The sequence below is a fragment of the Colletotrichum scovillei genome, assembly GCF_011075155.1.
Source record: "Colletotrichum scovillei strain TJNH1 chromosome Unknown Contig00004, whole genome shotgun sequence".
Taxonomy (NCBI): Eukaryota; Fungi; Ascomycota; class Sordariomycetes; order Glomerellales; family Glomerellaceae; genus Colletotrichum; species Colletotrichum scovillei.
Genome location: NW_023336262.1, coordinates 653,962 through 679,595, shown reverse-complemented (window position 1 = coordinate 679,595; position 25,634 = coordinate 653,962). Strand labels below are relative to the sequence as shown.

The following is a 25,634-nucleotide window of genomic DNA, read 5'->3' as shown; positions in this document are numbered from 1 at the left end:
TGAGCCGGCGTTTAATTGGCTAACGAGACAGTACGAATATCGAGTTACACGGCCTTCAACACTGTATACACGCTTATCTACGAATCCCTTCAACAAGAACCTTGTTACGCTGTACCTGTATGGCCTCACTATTGTTTCTCGTCTCATTGCCATTTCTGCTCAAACATATCCGGCTCACCGAATATCAGCGCAACCTCATGACTGAAAGCATGTTGTGATTCGTGCTGTCTATGCTATGAATCCTCTTGGTAGTAAAGAAACCAAGCAGCAATCTGGGAATATCCGCAATGATTATGCAATTAAGCCACCCCAGTCCTAATAATTCCAGAGTCCCCATCCCAAACCTCTCCACGCAAGCGAGCAAGAAAGCAATTCTGTCTCGCCGGCAATCGGACCCTCCAGCTCTAATCTTCCAAGAGCTTCGAGGTTGCACCATTCCAGGTGACTAGAACCAATCGACGGACTGAGACGGCGGGCACAGGGAAACCACCCCTAAACGCCCATGGATATTTTTGTGTTTTGCAGTCGCTGCTAACGACCAAAATAATGCAGCCGGCTGCACGAGGCTCCGAGAGATCTGTCTTGACGTGATGTCCTACTCCTGTTTGGTAGTCAAACGTTTCACGTCTTCTCCGAAATCTTCCGCCTCGACTTTGATGGAGATCATTTCCCCTGCCTCGCCTTGGGGATGAGCAGTGCCTAGGCAGTTGAAAGGGCGACCAGAAATCTTCTAGTTAACCGGAAGATTATCGATTGCCTTCTTGTCCGCACCCCACTCCTTCTCGATGAGTCTATCGCGAGCCTGGTACAAGAAGCGATAGGCTGTCTTGATGGTGCCGTCGCTGACACCTGCCACCGAGGCAATCTCCTTGGAGGTTCGCGATTCCTTCATGAGGTGAGATGCCATGTAGATACAGGCGGCGGCGACAGACAGAGGCGAACGACCGGCCAACTCAGAGACGCTCGACGTCTTGCGTGCGAGGGCGCGCGAGACGTTTTCAATCTTCTGCGCATTGCGGAAGTTAAGGTTGGAGCAGAAACGAGTGCAGAGGTCCTCGGCACTGGTAGATGCGCTGGCCTTGTATCCGTCCAGATTGGAAAGAGAGCCGGCACCACGCGGGTTCTCCTCCTTGATCTTCTGCAGGAACGACTCGAGCTGCTTGAAAACCCTGCCGATTTCCTTCTTGGACACATGGGTGACCTGGAAGATCTCACGGAAGGTACGGCCGACACCAGTCTGACGACAGGCGATAAAAATGCAGCCTGCGATAACAGCCTCCTGCGGCTTGCCTTTCATGAAGTTGTGGTCGTACGTCAGCTTGAAGATGTGCTTGGCTGCATCAGAGACGTTCTTGCCCAGGTTGATACTATCGCAGAAGGCACCAATCTCCTTGTACGCCTGCATCAGAGATTTGCTAGCCTTGTCGTTCTGGGACTTATTCTGAAGGCGGGCAAGTTGCTTAGAGTCTCTACCATCACCGAATGCGATGGTGGTCTCAAGCTGTGAGCCGTTGAGCAGGGGGTTGACGGCGTCGCCGACACGGGAGGGGTCATCGTTGCCCTGGTCGTCATTGGCAAATGTACGCCATTCGGAGCGGGTGTCGATAATCTTGTCTCCCACGACGAGGCCGCAAGAACCGCACACCATATCGCCAGAGGAGAATTCCTCAACTAAGTTGGGAGGGTACTCCTTGCAGTCGGGACACATCACGACGCAGTTGAGGTCATCCTTGAAGCCCTCGGCATTCTCGTCCGTCGCGGCTCCATTGGGGCCGAGCATCTTGGGCTTGTACGGCTTGGCAGTGTAGATGTTGTTGATTTCGTCGAAGACTTTGCGACGACGTCTGAGCTCCTTTCTTCTCCGCCGGAGTTCTTTTCGCTTATTGACGACTGCTTGGTAGGTTTCTTCTGTCGGTTGGCTGGTTTGCGCTGTCCAAAGAAGGTCGGTGTGAAGCTGAACGAAGAGCGGTGAATGCAGCTTGGCGGTGTTTTTTGGGCGACGGCTACTTCGCTCAATAAACGATCGTCTCAAAGGACGATGCTAGAAGCTGCTTCGGAACCGAGGTAAGGTCTCGATCCCACGCCGAGGCAGTAGGCGAATGTATATAGATAGAGAATCCTCAGGCTACTTGATCGGCGTTTTCTTGATGAACGGGGTGGGCGTTCAGCGGGAGAATGACGAAAGCGCTCGGGGATGCCCTAACTATTTCAAGAGATAAAGGTGAGCCATGACTTCCTGACTTTCGGCAGGAAATATCCTCTCTCACCAAATAAAATGTCCTTTGACGGAAGTCGCGAAAGACGATTTTGCGGGGGAAGGAGGAGAGGAGACGAGGGAGAGAAAGGCTTTGTTTGCCAGCCGACCGATTCTACCAGTGAAGGCGTCCGAGACGTTGGAAGTGGCGAACAAAGGCTGGAGATGGTACGGCGCAATTGTACCAGTGTCGCGCGGCTCGAAGGACTCGTATACGACGGTCGCAAAGTTGCTCTGGAAAAAAGTCGATGCGACGATTTCTCGAGATTTCGTTGCGGCGAATGCAGACGACGATCTTTCGTGCGGCGAGCGAGTGACGTGAAGTGGGTTGTAGTGGGAGAGAGTCGAGGCTGAGGTTTCGGATTACGGACGAGGACTTTGACCACCCTGGAAGACCTTAGGCAGGCAGTTTTCGGAGATGACTCAGCAGGCAAAGTGCGAGAGACTCGGCAACCTTATTTCAGTCAACCTCACCTTGCTTACCTCATCAGGTGAGTGGGTCTACTGTCAACCTCGAATTTTCGATTTTTGTCATCTCGAATGTTCCAGCCCGCCGAGGAAGGTGTAAGTCAACCACTACCTTCCTTCGCAACTCACCGGTCTCTCACTAATTTCAAATAATCCAAACTTGAGTCAGAAATGTTGACGTATATTCGGTCGTGGGTATCAATACAAAAGAAATGTACGGTAAAAGAAGGTACAAGAATACACACCGGGGCAAACCTTCAGCCCCCGTCCTCTTCAAGGTAGAGCTACTTCGCTCATCATGTCTCGTAACAACACACACACCCCAACTCCAGTCTTGGCCTCATGAAAAGTGTGAAGAGCCATCAGCTCTGGGCACCGCCGGTAACGGTCGCGTAATCTCCTCCATCGGGTGAATCGGCGGCGGCGCAGTCTCCTTATCCAGAACCGACCGGCTTGGCCCCGACCCACTCGACTCCGGCGTCAACGGGACACCGGTCCCCTCGGCATCCACACCGGAACACCCCGGCCCAGTATAAGCCCGCCGCGCAGACGAAGCCGAACTCGAAGTCTCGGACCCGGACCTGCTCCTCCCCTCACTAGGCGCCCACTCCCCAGATATTTGTCGCCCATGGTGTAACTCCTCCTGATGCTCCCTCATCTGCTGCCTGCCCCGCGGGGGCTCCGGCATATCCATATTCGTCATCTGGTGGTGGTGGTGGTGGCGGCGGTGATGCTGCTCCTGCATCGAAGAGAGATCAAACACGTCCTCGCAGCTATTACTCCTCGACGGCCCACGACTCGCAAGCGACTTGCGAATCATGATGCTCCGCTGCAGCTCCTCTTCCTCGAGCCTCTCCAGGGCGCTGAGCTTGCGCCGGCGGGCGAATTCTTTCCGCGTGAGGTAGGGGTCCCGCTTACACGCCTCGCGGAACTGGGCGTTCTTTTTGCGGTCAAAGATGTAGAATAACGTCGCCGACATGATGGCGGATGCGCAGCAGAGGATGACGATGATGAGGACCGTTGTTGTTCCGGCGGAGGAGGGGGATTCAATGTTTCCCGGTGTGCCGCCGATGCCGTTGCTTGCGTCTATTGGTGTTGGCGTTGGTGTTGTTGGTGATGTTGGTGATGTTGTCTGTGCTGGTGATGTGTGTGATGGAGGTGTTGCTGTTGCTATTGTTGTCGTTGTTGCTTGAAATGTTGTTTGTATTCTTGCTTCTTCTCGTCTGAGTATGTCGGAGATGGCAGGTGCCATGTCTTCTTATGTTGACGTTGCGGGCAGCAAGAGAACTGGGCGTTTTGTTTGTTGACAGCGGGACTTTGAACAACATGCAGTCCTAGTCTCCAAGTCGTAGTCCGTTTACGCCCCGCCCCGGGGTCTCGACTCTTCTGCTTGCCCTTCCCCCTTCTAGATCCGAGTGTCGTAGCTGAGCTGAGCTTGGGGAAAGAAGTTGAGAGAAGTGTGGATAAAAGATGGTGCCGCGATAGTGTACGCCGGCGCCGGTCTCCGGTGGTGCCAGTGTGACGGGTAAGGTGGGCGGAAGAGGGGCGTGGACCAGAAGGAGGGGTGTGTTCGTGTGGGGTGTTTGTGCGGATGGTCAATGATGCTCCGGGCGACTGCACCCAAGCGAGGACATCACCAATGTTTATGTGTGTAAGTATAGGTAGAATGGGGTTGTGGTTCTGTTGATTCCGCTCGGAGCTTTTTGTTCGATGACGGGGACGAGAATAGACAGCTCTGTGCGTGGACCCTCTCTAGATAAAAAGCCCGTGTGGTGATGATGGGGAATGGTGATCAGAGTGTGAGGGGAAAAGGGATGACAGAAGGAGGGATGAGAGGTCCCCTTTATTACATGGTTTCTGAATCTTCCCTTGCGAGACACAATGGGTTCTCTTTGCATTGAGAAGAGAGAGCTTCACAAGAGCTTCCATGCAAGCAAGCATGGCCATGGAGGGGGAGGAATCCTATCAGACCCCTTGTCCAGCGTGAGGAGGGCACGAGCCGAAGCAGGCGAAGCAACTGCAAGGCAGAGAGGGCATCTCTACCGCTGAGTGGCCGGCATCCCTCGATGCCTTGGCCTTTCCCACTCACACTCACACTCGCGCAAAAGATTCATGGGTTGGGAGTGTGCATATCGCCCAACTGCGGGCGTGGTAGGTAAGGATGTGGACGGGACTGGGGAAGGAAAAGCAGAGACAGAAACGAAAAAAGAGGGTAAATGTTTGGGAATCGTAGCCGTAGCCGTGTGAGTGTGCCCCATAAGGCGCTGTTTCTGCCGCAGCGATGCCACTCACAACTTACAACTTCTCTTTCTGTACATTGGGTTGGACCATGAACCATGGTCGCGAATCGTTCGCCCGGCGCCATGCGATGCGGCTATAATTGGCCGTGTAGCCCTCGTCGTGCTACCATCCCTGTTCTCCCGCAGCAGGGAAACAGATCCGCCCCCCGACCAACCGCGGGGATCCAAGGGTGTGTGGTGTGTCTGGAAAGGGATTTACCTAGACTTTTTGGGGCGGTTCATGTTTCTTGCGGCGGCTTTCTCTGCGGCGGCGAAGAAACGAATAAGGCCGAAGGTTGTCCTAAACGTATGCCTAATGTTCTCCCTAGATCGTTCCATATCTATCAATCCATAACACAAACGAGAATCACTTGCACTCGCGTCAGTCTCTGGGGCCATGGTGCTCGTCTGCCTGGCTGATCTGCGTTGGAGACACATCGAGGCTTGTTGGTCTTGGTAGAGCGAACGAGACTGCGCAGCAATGTTGCACTGAACCACAGTCTGACAGAGAGAAAAGAAGAGAACCTAAGCGTGGCTCTCCCAAACTTAGAACAAGGTACCACAACGGGCCCCACGAGGATCTACCTCAACTCGGCTCAGCCTGGGCGCTCAATCAGCTTTCTCAGATCCGCTCGGCCCAGCCATAAACCCTGACGCCTTACTTGTACAGTCCAGCAGCAGCAGCCCGGCGTGGTGTGCTTCGTGGGCCGAGCGGGATGCCGTGGACGAACACACACGCTGGAGAACCTTCTTCGCTCGTTCGCGGGCGCCATGGCGGAAAGGCGAAGGACCCGCGGGGCGGAGCTGGAACACCACCATCTGCAGCTGTATGTGCTTGAGTCTTGGAGTGTAGATCCTGGACACACACCCTGTCGGTGGTGACCTGAATGCGGACCCCGTTGTATTAGTGAGGCGCTGCTACTGCTGCAAGTCATTCACTCAATCATGAGTACACTCACTGAAGACTTCACTCACGCAACCCGCTCACTCATCCTTTCCCCCACTCACTCACTCTGCAAGCCGATGTTTGAGCGAGGTTGCATCAAAACGGGCAATCATCCGACTACCTCGATTAGTTTCTACCCAGTCAAACAAAGAAATCACAATCCCTCGATTAAACACCTCACCCTCAGGTACAACGCTCACATTGTTTGCCCGCCGCATCTAGACTCTGGCTCCTTTGTTCACTCTCATCCCCCCTGTTCAATTGCCACAGGTCCCAACGTTCGATAACCGTTTCTGAAATTCTCAGCCCGCCCTCTCGCAACTCACACAAAGAAAAGACTCGGCTTGGCAGTAACATGATGCGAAGAATTAGCTTGGCCAAAGTCGGGCCGGGGATAATCAACGACTCAAACTCAACAAATTAAAGTATTAAGGTAACACAAAACAGCACGAGGCACTATATGTGGCTTTTTCAGCCGCGAGTGCTACGAGTCGGGTCCAACATCCCATCCAGTGCCATCGTCCCAATTTGCACCCTGAACCCTTTCTCTCCCTCGCTCCAGCTGAAATTGGTTCAAACACAACCTATTCAGACTGTTTTGGCAAGAAAACGTTGAAAGAACAAAACCAAAAACTCTGTCCATATCTCATCCAACGGGCGCATTGATCACTCCCACGCACCTCCTTCGCTGCAGCGCGGCCGTTTCAAAACGGCGACTGCATCAACAACGAGCCTGCAGGATCTCTCCGGGATGGCCCCCGGTGAGAAGAAAGGGATCTATCTGATGATAATAACCATGCTTGCATTGGTGAAATCTTGGGGAGAAGGCCGCATTCCGAAAGTCAATGTAAGAAACAGAGCAAGAGAGTTGATGTACGTTCCTGCATGCAAGAGGATGGTGAGGATGTTAGTTGCTACAACTGCAAACCCCGTTCGAGCGTGATGAATCCGGACGTGTGAGCACCGCGGGATTTACCCCCCTCTGCCTTACCTACGAAGTCCGGATGGAGACATTTGGACCCCACGGAAGAAGAATGGGATGGAGGATTCTGGGAGATGGGATGCTCCTCGGGTTGACTTGACAATGTTTGACTTATTCGCGAGCAGACTGAGCTTCCCTGGAGTATGGAATATGGGGTACCACCACCCATCGATAGTTACAACGGCTTTCCCAGGCAGACAGTGTAATACTGTATCTGCTGCGCTGCCTATCGACACTGCGTAAGAGAGCAGTACTCAAAGTCATCTCGCGTTTCTTTTCGTCGAGATTATTTTCAGAGGTTCGATTCGCAAAAGAGCCTTAAACAGCCTCGGCTCATGCCGTCTTTCCCGCGAAGGATTCAAACCCAACCCTGCTGTGCGGAGGGTGGGGGGAGAAGAGACAACGCCCGATTCTCAAACATCCCCTGCCTCTATCTGAAGTTCTTTTCGGGGATTCCAAGTCAAAGTCAATGACCATAGCTAAGCCCGAGCCATCGATACATTCCGACTGGCGAGAACTTGGGGAAAAGATTCTTCAGCAGAGTATTGCGCTGCATGGCGGACTGAAGCAAAAAACACGCTTGGCACGGTCTACCGTCAACGACCTGCCGGCATCAATGGGGTGAAACATTTTCAATCTCTCGGGCAGAAGACTGCATGATTCCAGCGTCTCAACTCCTCGTCCCTTAACTCAATTCGCCCGGGTGCTTTGGCCAGCGAAAGCAGGGTCGAACTTTGAAGGTCATCCAGTCTTTCACTTCTGAACCCCGAGGAACTTGGAGCTGGGGAAATACCCTCGTCTTCTCGGGACGACAAGCAGCTTGGAGCATCAGCGTGACAATTTCTCTCAGCCTTCATTCAGAAACAAGATCCAAGACCTTGATCCGGATGCGCCCGCCCGTCCGCGCCGGAGAGAGGCACTTACACGGTAATGCGTACTCACCCAAGACCGAATCAAACAGTTCTGAGCTCCTCGGACCAGCTCATGCAGTAAGCAACCCCGTCCCCTCCCGCGCTGACAGACGCTGATCTTCCGTCCCCCATCGAACCGACGAACCCCTCTGCCCCTCCCCAGGCATCCTCCCATTCCTCCCGTGCCGTCCCCTCACCCATGCTCCATCAATCACAAGTTCACAACCTGGGAAACCCCGCAGCCGTTGTAGTTAGTAGGGATGTAGCTGCTGTATCCTGCTGCCTCAGCTTACCTACAGCTTCCACGCTTCCGACCTTCGGCAGCGGGACAATCTCATTGGTGAATTGGGGCCCGGCTGAACTGGAAGATCATGACTGAGACACATGCACACAACCCTCCGCTGACGTCCGGAAATGGATCATGATCGCGGTAGAACGGTAAACCCCATTGTCGCGAGTCTACACTACGACACTGTGGATCGCCGGTGAGTGAGCACCTGGTGACGGCACAGCAGCGCGGCTGTGCTATTTTCGCGACTCTGCTCAATGTTACCTTACCAAGGACCCGAGTGAGCGATAAGCGCTGAACCGCGATTTGCGGTTACTGACCATAACTCTTGCTGCACTCCCGCTAGTGACCGAATCCGACAAAAGTAAGTTGGTCTTGGTGAATGAGACCATAGTTGAAGATGCCTGCCAAAGGCCCTCAACTTTACCGGGCCCAACAGGTGAACCCCTAGGCGCCGCGTCAAGGCATACCGATAAATCTTTCAGGGCCCTGCCAACAGAAGCGATACTCGATTTCTTCAGTAACCCCTCATACAATAAGGTATGCGCAGAATGCAGAATGCAGACCGCATGGCAAAAACAAGAGACGAAGCCAGCGTTGCATCACGCAGCAGAGCCCCCCCGAGGTTGATGTTCACCAACACAGCCACAGCCCTGCTGCACGCCATCCGCAATAATCCAATGTTCAGTACAGTACTCGCCTGCCCGCGGAAATGCATCCAGTGACAGTCTGCATACCCCCCTCCTACACAGCCCTCCCGCTCTTCATGCCGCAGTCGAGACGGGACGGCTGCACGATGCCCGCTTCGAGTGTGGCGAATGACTTGTTCTTTGGTCATAAGTCAATTGATCCGTTGGTGATATCGTGCTTGTGGCGGAGTGTGATGCCGTCCAGCCTGGGGTCATTCTGTAGTCTGGCGTGCTCTCATTCTCTCTCACATTAAGCATCACTCAGCTTTAGATGACGTTAACGAATACCCGTCTTCTTAGCCTCATCCAGACGAATGTCATTTACCGACGGTCATTTCCATTCAAATGGGGGTATCTTTTGGATCTCTAAAACGTCCCCAGTCTTCTATATGACGGCCGTCAACTCATGAACCTCGCCCAGGCATCCGCTTGATTGATCTCATGCTCACAGCGGATACGCCTTGTCCGATCGCGTGATGTAAATCTCCCCTACCAGAACTGTGCAGCCGACCGTCATGGCAATGGCGATGATGGGTATATTCTCCCTCGCAAAGTCCCTCCTGCTGACAAAGATGTGCTTTCTCTCCAGAATGTCCCTCCACAGCAGGCCAGCCAACGATGCGCTGAAGGCAGTGCTGAAGGCTCCATAGTTGACGCCAAGAGCCATGCTGTAGACCGTCGCCCAGAAAGTGCGCTCGCTGATGGGTACACCGTTTTCTCGATGGATCTGCTGCCATGCCTGTATCACGCGGGAGAGTAGGATTGTGGTCCCAATGTTTGTACCCGCGAACTAGAGAAGGATCGCAAAAGTCAGCCTTTATGTGGTATAACGTCATGGTCAAACCAGATCTGGACGGGCAAATACTCACGTTGCAGAGAATGACCGAGAGGAACCCCATGCCACCAATGGCACCAATCGTTCCCGTCTTTTCAACCCAGTGATCCCATCCGTACGCAAACACCGGCACCCAGCCCTTGGTAACGAGAGCTTGCACAAGGACGAACATGGCAAAGGCAAAAGGGACGAGGGCGAAGGGTAGATGAGATAGCACCGCCATCACCGTGGGGAATGTCTCTTGTGACCAACGATACCCGTCTTTGAAGCGCGATACCAGCGTCGCCGGTTGCTTCTTGGAGCGGAAACTCGAGCTTCGGCGGGATTGTCTTCCAGCAACCCCCTTCTCAATATCCGTAACCCCATCTGGCAGCGTTTGTGCTTCGCCAGGCCCACTAGCCGCAGCTGGCACAGCTCGTCTCCTACTTTCCGTAGAACCCTCGCTCGGTGTTTTGCTGATATCGACCTTCTCCGTTCTTTCCACAGCTGTAGACTGTGAAGATATGAGCTGCGGGCCTGCATTGCCGGTCACACTGTCGCTATTCCCTGGTGCTGGGATGGCTGGAGTAATCATGAACTCGGCATCGGTAGCGTTCCGCTCCGACGCATTCGTGCTCGAATCGTTGCTGACTGGCGAAACCTCCTCATTTGCAACTCCGAGGCGTTCCTTATCTTCCAGAAGGTCGGTATCTTGGATATGGATCTCTGGTCTGGTTGCATGTGACATTGACGACATCTCTGTCGTCTCTTGGGCTAAGCTTGTTTCTTCTTGGCCCAATATGCCCGCATTGCCCTTCTCTATAACACCTACCTCTGGTCCGACAAGCTCCTCATCCTGTCCCTCTCGCCCCTGTTGCGCTATCCTGCGAGTCTCCTCCCTGTGGGACCAGCCGAACGCCAGGTCCCAGCACAGCATGATAAAAGCGGCCGGTAAGGTAACCCAAAAGACTTGCAGGTGCTGGTCATCCTTCGGTTTCACGTTTGCGGCATTGAGAGCCAGAACCGTAATTAGGGTCACCGACATGACAACAGCGCCAAAGGCAGCTCCTCCCTTGTCCAGCCAGGGGTTCAAAATCTCAATGGCTGAGAGCAACTGGGCTTGCGGACTGCTCTCGGGCGCTTGATCGGCATTGCTTGCGGCTCCTCTGGGGTTCGGGATGTTGGGGTTGACGGGCTTCGATTGCATGGCCTCCTCTGGCGGTTGGAACATCTCAATGGACTCGGGGATGAGCTTCTTGTCGGCAAAGATAATGTAGAGGAGGAACGGGAACAAGACGATGGCCGTGACGACGACTGGCACAACCATGTTGGCCGTGTACTCAACGAACTTGATGTCGAAGGCACCTGCAAGCACGAGGTTGGTCGGGTTAGACGAGACGAGAATGGCTGAGGCGATGTTGGCTATTGAGAATTGGGTGAAGATCCACGCTCTCGGGTACTTGATGTTGTTCGAGATTCGCGTCATGTAGGCGAGGAAGGCGGTGCCGGATAGGATAATGGGATCGTTGCCGATGAAAGTGCCCAGGCAGAAGAAAAAGGCGTAGAGGTAGAAGAACAACCGGTAGCCGACCTTGCCTCCCCATTGAAGCACCTTAAGTGCTAAATAACGAATAAGTCCCGAGGCGTCGATTGAAATAGCAATGTACGCCAGCGTCAGAAAGAAGACCATGATATCCAGAGGATGAATGCCGTTTTGGCCAATGGTCCCGTCGTACACTTCCTCTCTGCCAATTGCCAAGATGGCCAACAGAAATAGGTCGGCAATCAATGGCGCAGTAATTGAGTTCATCGGAAAGTCGAAGCGCTTGAAACGCTTGCGTCGAGGGGATATTCCCTCAAAGCGACCTTCCTTGAAGTCATCGTGGGTGTCTTCCTCGCGCGGTATAACCCGCAGCTTGCGAAGCACCTTCAACACCGCATCCCACAGTCGCGCAGGAACGTAGATTGGGATGTGAAAAGGAAACAGTACGACGATGTCTGTGCGCCCATTGAATCAATGAATTATCCATTTGCGACACATGTGCGATGCACATAAAGGCTTTTCAACGAAGGTACCACGACTTACTCGCAAGGAAGAAGGCTATCAACGTTACAATTGACCTCCATTCTCTGATCTGATCCGTCCGTGTATCGATGGCCATCGTAATCAATCAGAGTGCGTGTAGAGACTTCGAGCCCTCATGGGGCCCAGAAATCAAGCGTTGACGAGAGAAAGGTTTAGAAAATTCGCAAGATCCATGTACGGAGTACTTCTCACGAAGTCTCTGAACGCGGTGAAGGAGGCAAGAACCACCGAATTGAGATGACGGGGGAATGTGCGATTAAGTGGAGCCCATGTACGTACTCTACCTATATTACCCGCCTTGCCAACGAAGAAGGCGCGGGTGATTCACGTCGGGTCATCTCCTTCTCCATTTGACGGCGCCGCTTCATTCGCGGGGACGATCGGTCCGGGTGATTGACGTTCCTTCAAATCTTCCAAGTTCCAGTTTGGAGCCAACCTAACACTGCCACCTCGCGCCTGAGCTAATATTGCAAGGAAGAATACTGGAAGCCTGATGATCAAAAGATGCGGTGCGTCGGTACGCATCTATAACCTCCCTGCACTTCTATCTTCGCTTCTGTAAACTTTGCTTCTTCTGTATCTTTCATCATGTCAATGATATCCCGGGCGAGACTGACTGATTTGCACTATAGAGGAGAACGTCCAGCGCAAATTTATGCTGGAACGGAGTCGACTACGGAGACCCAGAACCAACAACTAGGCTGCCCGAGCTAGCATCAACCACCCACGTCAGCGAGATCGCCCGGCCATGTGAGGTCCGGGGAACGAGGAGACTCGAGAAGGAAAAGGCACTAAGACCTGAGACGGGGCGAGCTGGCGGGGTGACATCAACGCCCGACTGGCGAGTTGAACTTGGCCCTAGTGCCTCAACCGGCATAGTATCCTGCACGGTTCCAATGCCATCAGCAAGCATCAGCAAGTCAGATTGCCTCTGATTGAACATTTGTCTCTCGTCAATGTCAGAGCCGACAGGGCACTGCAACCTCTACTGGCCAGAAACAGTTGACAATGCGTCCCTAGAAGCTCTCACATCTGCTGTGTTCCCATCATTATGGTGCTTGGCATTGTCGATTCGCTGGTCGGAATTTTGCAGCGTCAGATTCTCAGCGATGTTCACCTAAAGCACCTGCCATTCTGTAACGTACGACTCGACAACATGATGAAGACGGTAAGATGGGCACCCGAATCCTTTGGCTGCGCCACCACCGCGGGGTTTCTGGAATGCTTGCCATCTGAACCCAAGCTTTTGCCCCTTGCGCCGTTGCTCTGCTCTACTCGCTGAGCCGCACCGGAAGAGCAAGCGAGCACACGAGCACCTTCCACTCCCAGCCTTACCGCGAAGTGAGGTAATCAATGCCAGCATTGGACGGATACTCGGGCAATCGGAAGAAAAGGTGAACTTCTTTGGATGGAGGGGCGGGAGACGACCTCCATGTCTTGTCTAACTACCGATTAGAGAGGCAGCCGAAAGCCGTTTTCGTCGATTGACTATATACAACTTCCACCGTTGCTACCGAGGAGGAAACAAACGAAAGCTTATTTTACCGAGCGTTCCCACATTAGATGGTCGGACCACGCTGTATCAACCTTTCGGGAAGATTGATGGGACACGCGCGATGCCACCGCTTTCACCTGCCCCTCTATTGCGAGCCATCATCAGCCAGCGGGCCACAGATCAGCTCACCGCGTCTTGCGGATCGACTGCGAATTGCATAGAGGTTTTCTGCGGATGGCCAGTATCAGGGCAATATGGATTTGGCCAGCGAATCCTGTGAGCGATGCTTCTCTTTCTCCACTTTCTAATGCAATGGAACCGAATTACATATAACCTACCAAGCGGTGGACAAAACCGGGGACGAGTCCGGGGCAATCGCCCAAGACCTCATCCCCGTCATGCTGTGTATCGGCCCTTTACCTCGCTTTCTGTAGCCATCCAACTCTGCGCTGGTTCGAGATTGGAGACAGGATGAGGAGAGCGGTAGGTTAATTGTGCGGACGCAGCTAAAGGGCGAAGGCGTTGACCGTCTCCTGTTTTTGATTCTCTTCCGAAAGACGATGTTCCACGATAAGCGGGCCGTAGCTAATATAAGGTGATCTAGATATTACATTCTTTTGGCAGTATGTGTGCTAGCTCGTGGAGAGAAATGGATCAGAGATGTCTGCATAGCAGCGGCATTGATCTTACCGGCTGTGGCTGCGGTGCATGGAATCGTCCTCGCTTCACTCCACGTGAATGGTTAGTTTGGAGCGAAATTGTCTCTGATTTCTAACTGACCTTTACTACCTAGACGCTGCCGATATGGATATCTACGGGGCGCTTCAATTCTGTTCCATTGGCATTCTTGCAGTTCCGTTGACGGTCAAGAAGTCCGAGACGTACTTCCACGAGAAGGGACGCAATACCGTCTTTGTGTGGACGAGTCTATTACTCGCAGGTAGGAAGCTAAACATCTAGAAGACGTATCTGCTCAAAGGTTGACCAACATTTATAGGTCTTGTGAGCTTGGCTGTCGAGTTCTACCGATCCAATTCTATCCCCTGTTACCAAGACAACAACGGCAACCCGATATCGTCGGACCCGAGAAAATTCCCGTACGGAGACAGTCCATTATGCGGCATCACTTGTTCCCAGACGGACGGTCCTTTCTCACGCCTGAGGCAAAAGGCTGCAAGTGAGATATTCGTGGTGCCGAGGCCGAACGAGCTTCGCTTTGGAAATGCCATGTTTCTCGCGGTGGCATGCTGCGTTCCGGCCATCATCTCGCTCATCTCTATGAGAAACAAGATCGTCATCACCGATTGGATCAAGAAGCAGAACGGGCCGCAGAAGGAGAAGGGAAACGATTCCGAGGATTCTAAGGATCTACACAGAACCTTTAGCGGGTTCCTGAATCTGATCGAGATCTTTGTTTTCGGCGGCGCTGCGTTGGCCATCCTCATCCTCGGAGAGATCAATCTCTGGAGTCCCCAGATGGACTATCATACTGAGCCATTTGGAAGCGTTGGTGAGTCTTACGCGTCTACGGGATGTCTCCATTGCTGACCATTTCTCTTTAGGCCAGTGGGGCACTATTGTTGCAACAGGGCTAGCAATCGTAGGATCATTCCTCATTTACCTACTAGACGGTATAAATGAGGCCCCGAAAGACCCGCTTAGCATCTGTGGTTGCGAGCACTGTCGATTGATCTATGATCGGGCTCGAGAGGTAGACTCGGAGTCTTTCCGAGAAAGTGAAGATGGGCATGCAGACCACATTGAGCATGGCTTGCCGCCACTCACGAGCACATCTACGCGCGGAACTCAGGCAACCAAGCAAGGTCCGGGACATAGACGAAAGGTCTCTGCCGGCCTGGTCAAAGTTGGCAAATGGTTCGGCAGCACCACCGAAGATCCGTTTGGGGCTCCCGACTACAGGGAAAGGCAGTGGCCAGAAGTTCCCGGAGAGCGATTCAGAAGTTCCGCCTTGAAAGACACGGCTGAACAGTACAGCACATACCGAGAACATGAACCGCAGGAGCCAGTATCCCCGGGACACCACTCAGGAAGCGAAGGTGGGCCCGCGACGCCACGGCCAGTATCACCCATATCACAGGAATCGCCATTGTCCCCGCCGCCTCCGACCAGAGCTAGGCCAAGGAATAATTCGGAGCCTGTTTATTCACGATCGCCGTCGCGGCGGCGACCAGGCTCGCCTTCTTCTCCGGCTGGATCGCCCGAAGGTCCGCGAACTCGACGCCGGCAGACTCTCGAGGTCCCCGGTCAACGTCGTTTGTGAATCTCCAAGACCATTTGAGGCGACTGAAATGGCAGCTGGGTACCGTTTGACTTCCGAACGGAGAACTACTGGGATGGTGAATTTGAGTTTGAAAATGTTTGGCCATATCCGTCTTGGGACTTCTTGTTTTCCTTGGACCGCATCTTTAGAGGCGTTCGGTGTCAGTGCTGCTCGATATCCGACCACAAATACAGAAATGTCACTTGTAAGAATAGAAATAGCAGGATAGAAGCTTTGTATGAATGAGCTGCTCGCTTTGGCTCGATACTATGTCTGTTGTGCCCTCAAAGACGGGACATTTGAGGCCGAGTTTCAGAGGCGATGAAGGCAGTCTGTGATGGTCTGTGCTAAATTACCTAAGCCACATAAATGGCGACCAGGATAATGCCGAGGCCTACCCAACGGCATCCCCGCCAACGGACCGGAGCTAGACCGGGGTCGGAGCTGGGGAACCAAGTCATCAACGTCGATGATGCCGGTATCGAACTTGTTCCACAACTTCCCCGCGAAAGCTTGTCCTCGTTTCTTTTATGATTTTGTCTAAAGACCTAGACAATGGCTTCCTCATCACTTAGAATTTCGTCCCGGATGGTCCCCAGGGCTGCGCGGTCATGTCTGCAGTCCTCACGCCTTCCGAGAGCGTGGCGTCAGTACTCATCGGTACCGAGCAATAAGCTGCCGCTTGAGGGGTATCGTGTGCTGGACATGACGAGAGTTTTGGCTGGAGTAAGCATTAATTCTCCCGCACTTGAGAGATTGGATGCTGACATTGACTGATGTAGCCATACTGTACACAAATTCTGGGAGACTTGGGGTCAGTTGAGCTCACTCATCTTCTCATGTTATGCAACTCGTACTGACGCCATTGAAGCGCCGAGGTGATCAAAGTCGAACATCCCGTCCGTGGCGACGACACTCGAGCATGGGGTCCTCCCTACGCAACCTACAAAGCCGGCTCCTCTAAAGAAGGACCCGGTGAATCAGCCTACTTCCTCGCAGTGAGTAATCTCCAGCCACATATATGAACCGAGCTAACTCATCCACACAAGGTAAACCGCAACAAGAAATCACTAGGCCTCAACTTCCAACACCCATCAGGCACAGAAATCCTCCACAAGCTCGTCTCGCAATGCGACATCCTCGTAGAGAACTACCTCCCCGGCACTCTTAAAAAGTACAAAATGGACTACGACACCCTCCGCGCCATCAACCCGGGCCTCATCTACGCCTCCATCACGGGCTACGGCCAGACTGGTCCGTACTCGGACCGCGCGGGCTACGACGTCATGGTCGAGGCCGAGTTCGGGCTGATGCACATTACCGGCAGCCGCGACGGGGAACCCGTCAAGGTAGGCGTCGCTGTTACGGACCTCACGACGGGGTTGTACACGAGTAACAGCATCATGGCGGCGTTGCTTGCGAGGGGGCGGACGGGGAGGGGCCAGCATATTGATGTGGCGCTGAGTGATTGCCAGACGGCGACGTTGGCGAATATCGCGAGTAGTTGTCTGATTAGCGGGAAGAAGGACTCTGGACGGTGGGGGACCGCGCATCGTAAGTTTCACTCTTGGCGTATTGTTCACAATCATATGATCCTGACACTTTCGCCAGCCTCCATCGTGCCGTATAAATCCTTCAAGACAAAAGACGGCGACATCCTCTTCGGCGGCGGCAACGACCGCCTCTACGGCATCCTCTGCCAGGGCCTAAACAAACCAGAATGGCAGCACGACGCAAAATACGCGACAAACGCCCAGCGCGTCGCCAACCGCGTCGAGCTCGAGGCGCTCATCGAGCAAGTCACCGTCACCAAGACGACGGCGGAGTGGTTACGCGTGTTCGAGGGTAAAGGGATGCCGTACGCGGCTGTGAATGATGTGCAGGGCACGCTGGAGCACGAGCATACGAAGGCGCGGAACATGGTTGTCGAGATGGAGCATGAGGAGTGCGGGCCGATTCGGATGGTGAATACGCCGGTCAAGTATTCCGAGAGCGAGCCGAGTGTGAGGAGTGTGCCGCCGACGTTGGGGCAGCATACTGATGAGGTTTTGGGGGGGCATCTTGGGTTTTCGGAGGAGAGGATTCGGGCTTTGAAGGGGGAGGGTGTGGTAGGCTGACATGTTGTCCCGTACATTGTTCAGGACTTCACTGCAATTTTTACCCCCCCAAAGGTGTTGTGATCTCGCAGAGGGACCATCCAGAACACATCATGGAGTGCTCGGTGTGTTCTGTTCACTGCAACTTTAACTCCTACAAAGGTGTTGTGAATCTCGAAGAGGAGCCATTCAATTGGTTCATTTGCAGGATGATAGGGCACGTGGAAGGTTATGAACCCCGGCGTGGATGGCACCTGAGACACAATCCCACTAGCAAGCACTGCAATTTTAACCACTCCAAAGGCCATCTACATGACCAAAGAAGCGGATTTGATCGTTGATGCATGTTGTTGTAATTGGCTAATCCGATAAAGATGCGTGCCTCCTCCTAGCACCTGAGAAGCTGCAATGACACGCACAACATTTCACTGCAATCTTAATCCTCGGAAGGTGGGATGCTATGGGCGTATTCGATCGCCTAAGCCTGTCTGCTCACTGCACTACGATGTAAACTTGAACCAGTCCCATGGTCTCTTGCGCACGATGCCTAAGATAAATCAAAATAAAAGCAAGAAGGAAATAAATTGAAACGGGAGTCGAGAGTGCCGCCATGTATTGTGCATGTTGCGCTTCTGGCCTCCGTCTTTCCTGCCTCACCTTGGTTGACCTGGCTGACCGAGGGACTCCAAGGTGGGAAGGCACGTAGGGTGCGGGCCTTCTCGGTGAGCTCGGTCAATCGCGCACGTGACACTCTCGACTCTCAGTGGTCGCGTGTTTGAAGGCATTTCTGCGATTGACTTCCTGCGTACACAGCAAGCCGTCGTTATTTCCTTCTTCCTTCGAAACAGATACCCATTACGTCAAAAGTTTGTTCTTATCAATTGATGGGCCAGTCTCTTTAATTCGAGCTTCTGCATCCAGAAGCTGGAACATCTCGTCCCTTGGGCCACTTTCTTGGTCTGCTAGCTTCTTCATCAGCATTCGATAGCTCTCACAAGCCATCCACACCTTACACGCCTGTACTGCGGCACAAGCAACATCTCTCAATCTCAACATGTCTGACCCATCGGCTTTAGACCTTATGACAATCGATACTGAAACTACAAACGAGTTTCAATTCGGCGAAATCGATACCACAGTCGATATGGAAGTCCTGCCCACGACGGCCGTTGAAACACAGCCAGATGATGCGCAAACAGCTCCCGTCGAAGTCGAAGCTCACCAGCAACTACCTGCGCCAATCGCGCAAATAGAAATTGAGCCTGCGCCAATTGAGCATCACCACGATGTACAGACACCGGCTCGTGTGTCAACTCCAGCGTCAGCTGTTGAACAAGAATCGTACCAGCCACAGTTCTCTCTTGCAACTTCACGATTCATCATGAGTCGTCACAGAGGCGCTACCCCAGCATCACCACCGCCCCATCTCGTCGCAACTCCTCCTCCTCCTCCTCCAACTCCTGAGGTCGCCCCAGAGGAAGTCGAAGAGATACCTGTGGACTACTCGCACCTGCCTATGACTGTTTATCTCCCGTACGCAGAACCTCAATCAATCCCGCCCAACCTAGTACCATCTTCTGGGGCAAAGCGGAAGCGCGCGGTAGCGGAAGATGAGGCTTCCCGGAAATCCGCAAATATCCCCGCCTACCAGGAACCCGCCATCCTCAAGCGTCCCGTACCCAGACCGCCGGTGAAGAGGAAGCGCACCAAGGATGACGGCAGCGGAAACCCAATGTGCGTCAAGTGCAACCGCATCTCCGCCACCGACGGCAACGTCATTGTCCCCTGCGGCTGCGGCGAGGCCTGGCACCAGCTTTGCCATGACCCAGAGATCTCAGCAGACGCCCTGGGCGGCGGTTCCTCCAAGTTCAAGTGCGTCACCTGCAAGGAGGAGGACAAGCAGCAGGCCAAGTATCAGCGAGAGCTTGCAAAGTACCGCGAGGCGAAGCAGGAGCAGTCGGAGTGGAAGAAGCACCACAACGATGTAGAGAGGAAGCGCGAGAAGAAGCTTGCTACGCTGCCAGAGTTTCCCAAGCCGAGCCTCATTGGCTTTGAAGGAGGCAGTGCTAGTGGCAGTGAGGTGAGTGACATAGAGACAAGCAAGATCTGGACCCATGCTGACGCGCTTACAGAGACGAGAGTACTTTTCAGATCTCAAGAGGAGCGATCTCATCAACCTCCTCTTATTCAGCGAACAAATCCACTCCGGCCTTCTCGTAGACGTCCTCGCCTCTGTCTCTAAGAAGCACCCCGACCTGCCTCTCTTCGGCTCGCCAGATTGGGCCGAACCAAAAGTTGTACGTCTTCTGCCCTTACCTGCCCCAACCTAAAGCATAAGGACTAACAAAATACAGCAACACCGAGAATCACAGCCCCGCCGCCAGCAGGACCACCGCCCAGCTTCCAAGCCCTCAAAGCAGCGGTCCAAAACAGGCGGCGTCCGCAAGATCCTCAAGACTGCACCCACCGGCGCAGCCGACCAAGCAGAAGCAGACGCCGAAGACTCGGAGGATGCACTCCCCGAATCCTGGCCCAAAGCCGGACATGGTCTCTATCAGCGCCTGAAGTCCGAGAAGGATGACCCGATGTTGTACGACGACAACGACGAGGAGGCGTTTAGCCACTTCATGGTCGACAAGTACGGGAAGCAGATTATGGAGCCCCTTGCGGGTTAGGAGCCCGGCAACCCTCAATATGAGAGCTTCGACAAAGATCAGCGGGATAAGGCTTTGGGATTTCTGCACAAGAAGTTGGCGGGTGTACCCTACAGTGCTGCTCGTGCGGCAGCGACTCCCGGGGATGGTGATGCGCAGATGGTGGACTTGACAGGCAAGTCCGATACGGAAGCAGGCTAGCCACCTGCGTCTACCACGCCCAAGGCTGATACCATCGAGACCTCGACAAAGGGACGGCAGACGAAGCGAAGCAAACGGGCCGGCACAGTCGTCGCTGAAGAGGCGTACTCTACATCCAAAGAGATGGCTCACATGAAGCCATGGCACCTGTAAAAGTACCCGAAATGATCGCAGAAGTCTAGGCAGGGAACAGTCGCGAAGTGTAGGATTGTTACAAATGTCGAGATAGAAGGAAGTCTTTGTAGAATTGATACCCGCAGCCTGACTGCATTACATCAGCATCATCGTCTCACTCCCATGGTGCTTCTCAGTGCTTCTTAGAGAGGCAATTTGAAAGCATGTGATGTAGCTGTCTTTGTTATGTTGGAGTTGAAACTTGAAAGTATCTGATGTAGCTACCCTTAAGCATTGAATTTGACGTACTAAGATTCACTGCAGACTGATATACCCTCACGACTCAGTTCACATAACACCTGTTATCACCAGTGCATAAAAATGGAATGACGTGCTGCAACAGACGACGTCTGACATGCGCCCGTCTATCATTAATGCTCCCCGACAAGAAATCAGACGAATTGAGGCAGGTACTCGGCAAGACGAACCGAAGTCGCCATCAGACGGACGCGTCGTCCCATATGCCACGTCACATTTTAGATGCAAACGAAAAGTGATAGTTGGCATTTGATATTGATTATCATTAACTAATGTAGACTTCTTTTCGTGGCAGTAACTATGCTATGCCAGGTATCTTGTTTTCCAGCTTCGTACTCCAGACGATCGTCATGCAGGCCTCATAAATGCAGGCGGAGGAGGCGATGAATCCTCGTTTCCTATCCCATTCCCCGGCCCCGTCCCGCTCGCGACGGAGTTGACGCTGGCACTCACGCTGTTCTTGACTCTCCTCACACCCATCCGGGCAGGTAACCCAACCCTCTCCCCACCGACATCACCGCCGCCGCCCTCCTCAACAGGCCTCGCAGCCTCGAGATCGACAACACCAATCCGATCAGGGCGCTCTCCACCCGCACTCCCAAGCCTCATCGCGCTCCCACCAGGCGACATCCTCCCTCTAATCCCCCTCCTTCTCCCATTCTCGTTCCCAAACACCTGTCTCGCCTTCTCCCCGTACCTCTTGACCTCCTTGCCCAGCCAATGCCGACACAGCAACACAAAGAGCAAATCCCAGAGCCCGATGCCCCAGAGGAACATGTACGCCATCACGCGGCCGTAGGCGTCGGACATACCCCAGTACGTGAACCCGCGCGCAAAGACGTCGCCGAGAGAGATGTAGACCCAGAAAATTGCGATGAGGGAGGCGCCTAGAACGAGGCGGATGAGGAGCGTCCAGCCTGGCCAGGGGTCGTGGGCGTGGACTATTGAGCGGGCGTCGAGGAGGATGTCTGTGGAGAGGATTGCGATCAGGGCTACGGCGGCGGGACTATTGATCACGGTCAGTCTGGATTGAATATTGAGTAGGTGGGAATTTGGCGAACCCTGCGGGATATGTCAGAGGAAACGGGACGTTGTAGAGGAACCACGACATGATCCATAAGAGTATTGATGCGGCGGCGACGTGCGCTACGTCATTGGCGATTTGGGCGCGGAGGAGCCATCGCTTGAACTGTCGCGCCTGTTGTGCGTTGGGACGGCGAGGTCTCCGGACTCGGGTCCGGCTTCGGGGCGGAGGGGGTATCGTGAGCGGCGGAGGACGGTGGGGGCGCTCCATTGTGTTGTGGTGGTGGTGGTGGTGGCTATTATGGGTGTGTTTTTGCCCGCTGCACCACCAGAGATCTCGAGTTGGTTGAACAACAACACGATGGTCCGAGAGATCAAAGGCGGGCGAAAAGAGGTGAAGAGGATTGAGAGTTTGCGCGGACAGCCTTCAGCATGATCCTTTCTCGGCGGTGACGAGTCCCGTTGTATTTTTTCCCCTTCTTTTTTTCGTTTCTTTCCTTCCTTCCTCTGTTTCGACTAGTTTTCCGTTTGGAGATTGCCCAGCATGCCAGTGACGTTTTCTGTTATGAGAAGATGGGGACACCAAATGAGATTCGATGGGGAAAAGATGTCAAAAGGGTAAAGGCGCAAAAAGTGAGGAACGAAGAATAGAGAATAGGTACTAGTGACCGACGCGGCGGATGTCTCAGACGGGAAGTAAAGAAGCGATAAGACAAGTTCGGGTAGTAATAAGAGTCGCAGTGCAGAGCGATTATCAAAATAAGATAAACCTCGGGATTCTGGAACGTGGCATGAGATGACGCCGGGTGGGATGAGTGTTACTCTACGTGTTAGGGCGGGAGGGAGCGAAGGTGGGCGAGCAAGAGTCGTGACAGGTCCGAAGGCAAGAAGTAGACGCGGATTCGTAAAAGGTTCACGTCGCAGACGGGACGGTGTGTTGTTGAGTTTGTACTTTGATCTTTTCTTAAACCTGGGCTGAAGCCAATATTGGAGAGGTGGACGATTGGACGACCGTTTTCAGCCAAATCGGCGATCAACCACGCACGGGTTGGGACGAGATGATGATGGTGGTGATGGGTACCGGGCCAGGGCGAGTCCGGACAAGGTTTGAGAAACACGAAAACGACAAAAAGGGCAGAAACCCCTTCGGCGAGGAAACAGAGACAACGGCCAGCGAGGCGGTAATGGATCGATCGAGGCCTTTCGATGTATGTCTGGCGTTGGAGATGTAGGAAAGAAGAAAAACGAGTGAAAAGACTCTCAGACTCTGGCCGGGAGAGCGTCTACGGGAGAGGGCCGTAGTTTTGATCCAGGCGTCTGTCCGATGCAGATATCTCTTGGCTTCTTCTGGAGGGGCGCCGGTCTCTTCAAAGTCCAAACCGAACCCGTGTGACCGTGTTGTTGGTGCAACGGAGCTGCGAGCTGCAACAGCACCGCGTCCCCGAATGCAGCATGCATCTTTTGGTCCTTGGTAACAGCCACTCAAAGCCAATGGGCCCTGCGCAGATCATACAGCTCCCCAACCCTATGCGTGCGCCCCCCCTTGCACCGGTACTCGACGCCGTCCCGTGCAGTAGTCTGGTTTCCAGGGGCATCGCGAAGTGCCACAACACTTGAACATGGACCGCTTCGTGCGGGGCCGCTCACCGGACTGTTCTTAGCTTCCACCATCTTCAGAAATAGCCCGCTGCGGCGCTGTCCAGTCGATGGTGGCCCCTGATGCCCTGGTGAGGCTCGGTCTGAAGTTTTGCCAAGCGCAACACTCTTCTTCGCTTCCGTGGGGTTCGTTACAAGGAGGCCCTGACTCTTGCCGTCCTTCCCAGGGGCCAGCAACCCAAGTTCCAACCGCCAGTGTCCATTGTCCGGTGGTTGTTTTCTGGCTCGGACGAGTCTCAGACCAGATGAACCTCGATCAAAGTCCACGCCCCCATCGGTGGCATCTTCTCTGAAGCTCAGACACAGGTATCCGGACCGTCGCCTTGATTGTCTTCATCGTATCCCGGGACCTGAACCCATCCGGATTCCTCGCAGCCTCGGGCCGACAAAAGGAAGACATGTCGATGATGATTTTCTTGCGTGTCTTGGTCAGCGAAATGCTGCGCAATGCCAATTCGTGTTTTCAACAAACCCTACTCGTCCACTCTCGGTCAAGAATCATTTGAGTTGTCTGTCCATAGATCTGAGGAGTCAGGCATGGCGGGTAATCCTTGCCAACGAAGCACAGCCTCTCTCCCCTCGAGGCCTTCTCCATCCCATCTCTAAACAGCATGGAACCTGGAAACGAAACGTCGCTCTGCTTTCCGTGAAAGGCAATTCTGGATCCAGTCCATTTCTGAAATCCATAGCGTGTATGCTATCGCTCTCAAGCCATCGCAGCTGCATTGTCCGTAGGGACTGCTGAGGCAGGTCCTCCAATACTTGGCATTGCAGTGCGAGATCGAGTCGCGCAATCTTTTCGTCCAAAGCTTTGGCATGATGCTTCGCGGTTTTGGCACCTGCCAGATGCTTCGTGTCCTCGGCAAGCGACCCTGTTGGCTCGAACATCCTAAAGTCAAGAGCAGACATTGCTAGAAATTCCTGATAATGCCATCGATGACCGTTCTTGGAATTATGCGCTGCAAGCCATCTCCGGCCGGCAGTGCCTTTCGACGGTCGAATGCATGCATTCAGGCCCTATATTGGCAGGCAAGGCGTAACACGAAACTGCTGACCGTGTTAGTAGGCTGGGCGTTGTGATGATGACCTGGAGCATATTGGGAAGAACTGCCACCATCGTGGTGATGTCTATACTGGATTCGCAAGGGATGCTGAGAGCTTACCACGATTGCAGATCGTTTCGCGGTTGACGCATTTAGAGTCAGCATACCCTGGAGGATATTGGGGTGCCTTTGTCCTTTGACGGCTGCTATCTGTTGTCGCATGGGCCGGTATCGTCATCGGAGTCGTCCTCGTCGCTAATTCATGGCTCAAGGAATGTACGTAATGCGGCCTGGACGACAAAATTATAATCAGCTGTAAGTTTGCTAAAAAGATTCCGGTCTATCAATTCTTCGGCGCATGGCTTTCAGGTGAGGGTTGGAACTTTAAATCGCGGCCAACAGGGCCAATGGATCAACAAGAAGTACGAAAGTGGGTGATGATTTTGAGTTTGGGAGTGGTGGAGAGGGAGGGAGAAGTTGACGGCGCAGAGTTGCCTTTAGCCGGAAGATTGAGAAACCGAGATCAAATGGACAACTCAGAAGAGAGAAAGAGCTGATCGGGGTATCGCAACTTCCGGAGCGAGATTTGAGAAGGTGCGACTGGTCATATCGGCGCTGCCGGCCATGTGGGGCCGATCCGAAGGCCGAGAAGGCGGTGCATCTTCTGACGGAAAGATGAACTTGGGGTTACTTTCTCCCTTCCAAAAGCTTGGCGAGTGATCAATCACTGATCCTAGAATATGAAACGGTTTCGGCATTCTGCATCGAGCTCTTGACCGGTACTCGGTGCGCCAAGAAACGGCCCGCAAGTGACCGGCTTCAACACCGGCGCTCGGCGCTTTATCCGGATTCCGTAGTCTGGGGCACAAGTGTGTACGAGTCTTGCTAGTCGTCTGAGACTTGCTTATTCTGTTCTGAGTGCTCTTGGATACTAGATAGCGAATCACCTCACATCGCTTGGACTTTCAGGGTTCATGGCTTCGGCTTCCACGGCGAAAATGGATACGGATAGACCTTTTCCCCTCCCCCACAGAT

General features: G+C 53.6%; 7 protein-coding genes across 7 annotated transcripts; 3 read left to right on the top strand and 4 right to left on the bottom strand.

Annotated features, from left to right (window-relative positions):
- Positions 1-216: 216 nt before the first annotated feature.
- HER10_EVM0011352 (transcription factor TFIIB) lies at positions 217-2,596 on the bottom strand. Its single transcript, XM_035480785.1, has one exon. It carries the CDS (start codon positions 1,778-1,780, stop codon positions 731-733), a length of 1,050 nt encoding a protein of 349 aa, XP_035335366.1. The 5' UTR covers positions 1,781-2,596; the 3' UTR covers positions 217-730.
- A 309-nt stretch (positions 2,597-2,905) lies between these two features.
- On the bottom strand, positions 2,906-4,705 carry HER10_EVM0008538 (transcription factor TFIIB). Its single transcript, XM_035478055.1, has one exon. The coding sequence runs from the start codon at positions 3,972-3,974 to the stop codon at positions 3,063-3,065; it is 912 nt and encodes a 303-aa protein (XP_035335169.1). The 5' UTR covers positions 3,975-4,705; the 3' UTR covers positions 2,906-3,062.
- A 4,509-nt stretch (positions 4,706-9,214) lies between these two features.
- Positions 9,215-11,910, bottom strand: HER10_EVM0009185 (arsenite efflux transporter). The gene is made up of 3 exons (XM_035478683.1): positions 11,719-11,910; positions 9,688-11,630; positions 9,215-9,608 (listed from the first exon to the last, which is right to left on the bottom strand). The coding sequence occupies exons 1-3, from the start codon at positions 11,792-11,794 to the stop codon at positions 9,264-9,266; spliced, it is 2,364 nt and encodes a 787-aa protein (XP_035335219.1). The 5' UTR covers positions 11,795-11,910; the 3' UTR covers positions 9,215-9,263.
- Positions 11,911-12,070: 160 nt separating this feature from the next.
- Positions 12,071-15,719, top strand: HER10_EVM0007684 (CoA-transferase family III). Its single transcript, XM_035483045.1, has 6 exons — positions 12,071-13,112; positions 13,175-13,489; positions 13,818-13,954; positions 14,007-14,153; positions 14,211-14,723; positions 14,776-15,719. The coding sequence occupies exons 1-6, from the start codon at positions 13,072-13,074 to the stop codon at positions 15,492-15,494; spliced, it is 1,872 nt and encodes a 623-aa protein (XP_035335104.1). The 5' UTR covers positions 12,071-13,071; the 3' UTR covers positions 15,495-15,719.
- A 222-nt stretch (positions 15,720-15,941) lies between these two features.
- Positions 15,942-17,611, top strand: HER10_EVM0008686 (CoA-transferase family III; the record flags this gene model as incomplete). The annotated part of the gene is made up of 5 exons (XM_035478199.1): positions 15,942-16,220; positions 16,277-16,308; positions 16,366-16,492; positions 16,544-17,048; positions 17,106-17,611. Exons 1-5 carry the CDS (start codon positions 16,050-16,052, stop codon positions 17,609-17,611), a joined length of 1,341 nt encoding a protein of 446 aa, XP_035335182.1. The 5' UTR covers positions 15,942-16,049.
- Positions 17,612-18,409: 798 nt separating this feature from the next.
- On the top strand, positions 18,410-20,619 carry HER10_EVM0005404 (uncharacterized protein). The gene is made up of 3 exons (XM_035475024.1): positions 18,410-19,670; positions 19,723-19,887; positions 19,945-20,619. Exons 1-3 carry the CDS (start codon positions 18,645-18,647, stop codon positions 20,263-20,265), a joined length of 1,512 nt encoding a protein of 503 aa, XP_035334940.1. The 5' UTR covers positions 18,410-18,644; the 3' UTR covers positions 20,266-20,619.
- A 502-nt stretch (positions 20,620-21,121) lies between these two features.
- On the bottom strand, positions 21,122-23,443 carry HER10_EVM0009895 (uncharacterized protein). The gene is made up of 2 exons (XM_035479367.1): positions 21,939-23,443; positions 21,122-21,883 (listed from the first exon to the last, which is right to left on the bottom strand). Exons 1-2 carry the CDS (start codon positions 22,169-22,171, stop codon positions 21,226-21,228), a joined length of 891 nt encoding a protein of 296 aa, XP_035335267.1. The 5' UTR covers positions 22,172-23,443; the 3' UTR covers positions 21,122-21,225.
- Between the last annotated feature and the right edge of the window lie 2,191 nt (positions 23,444-25,634).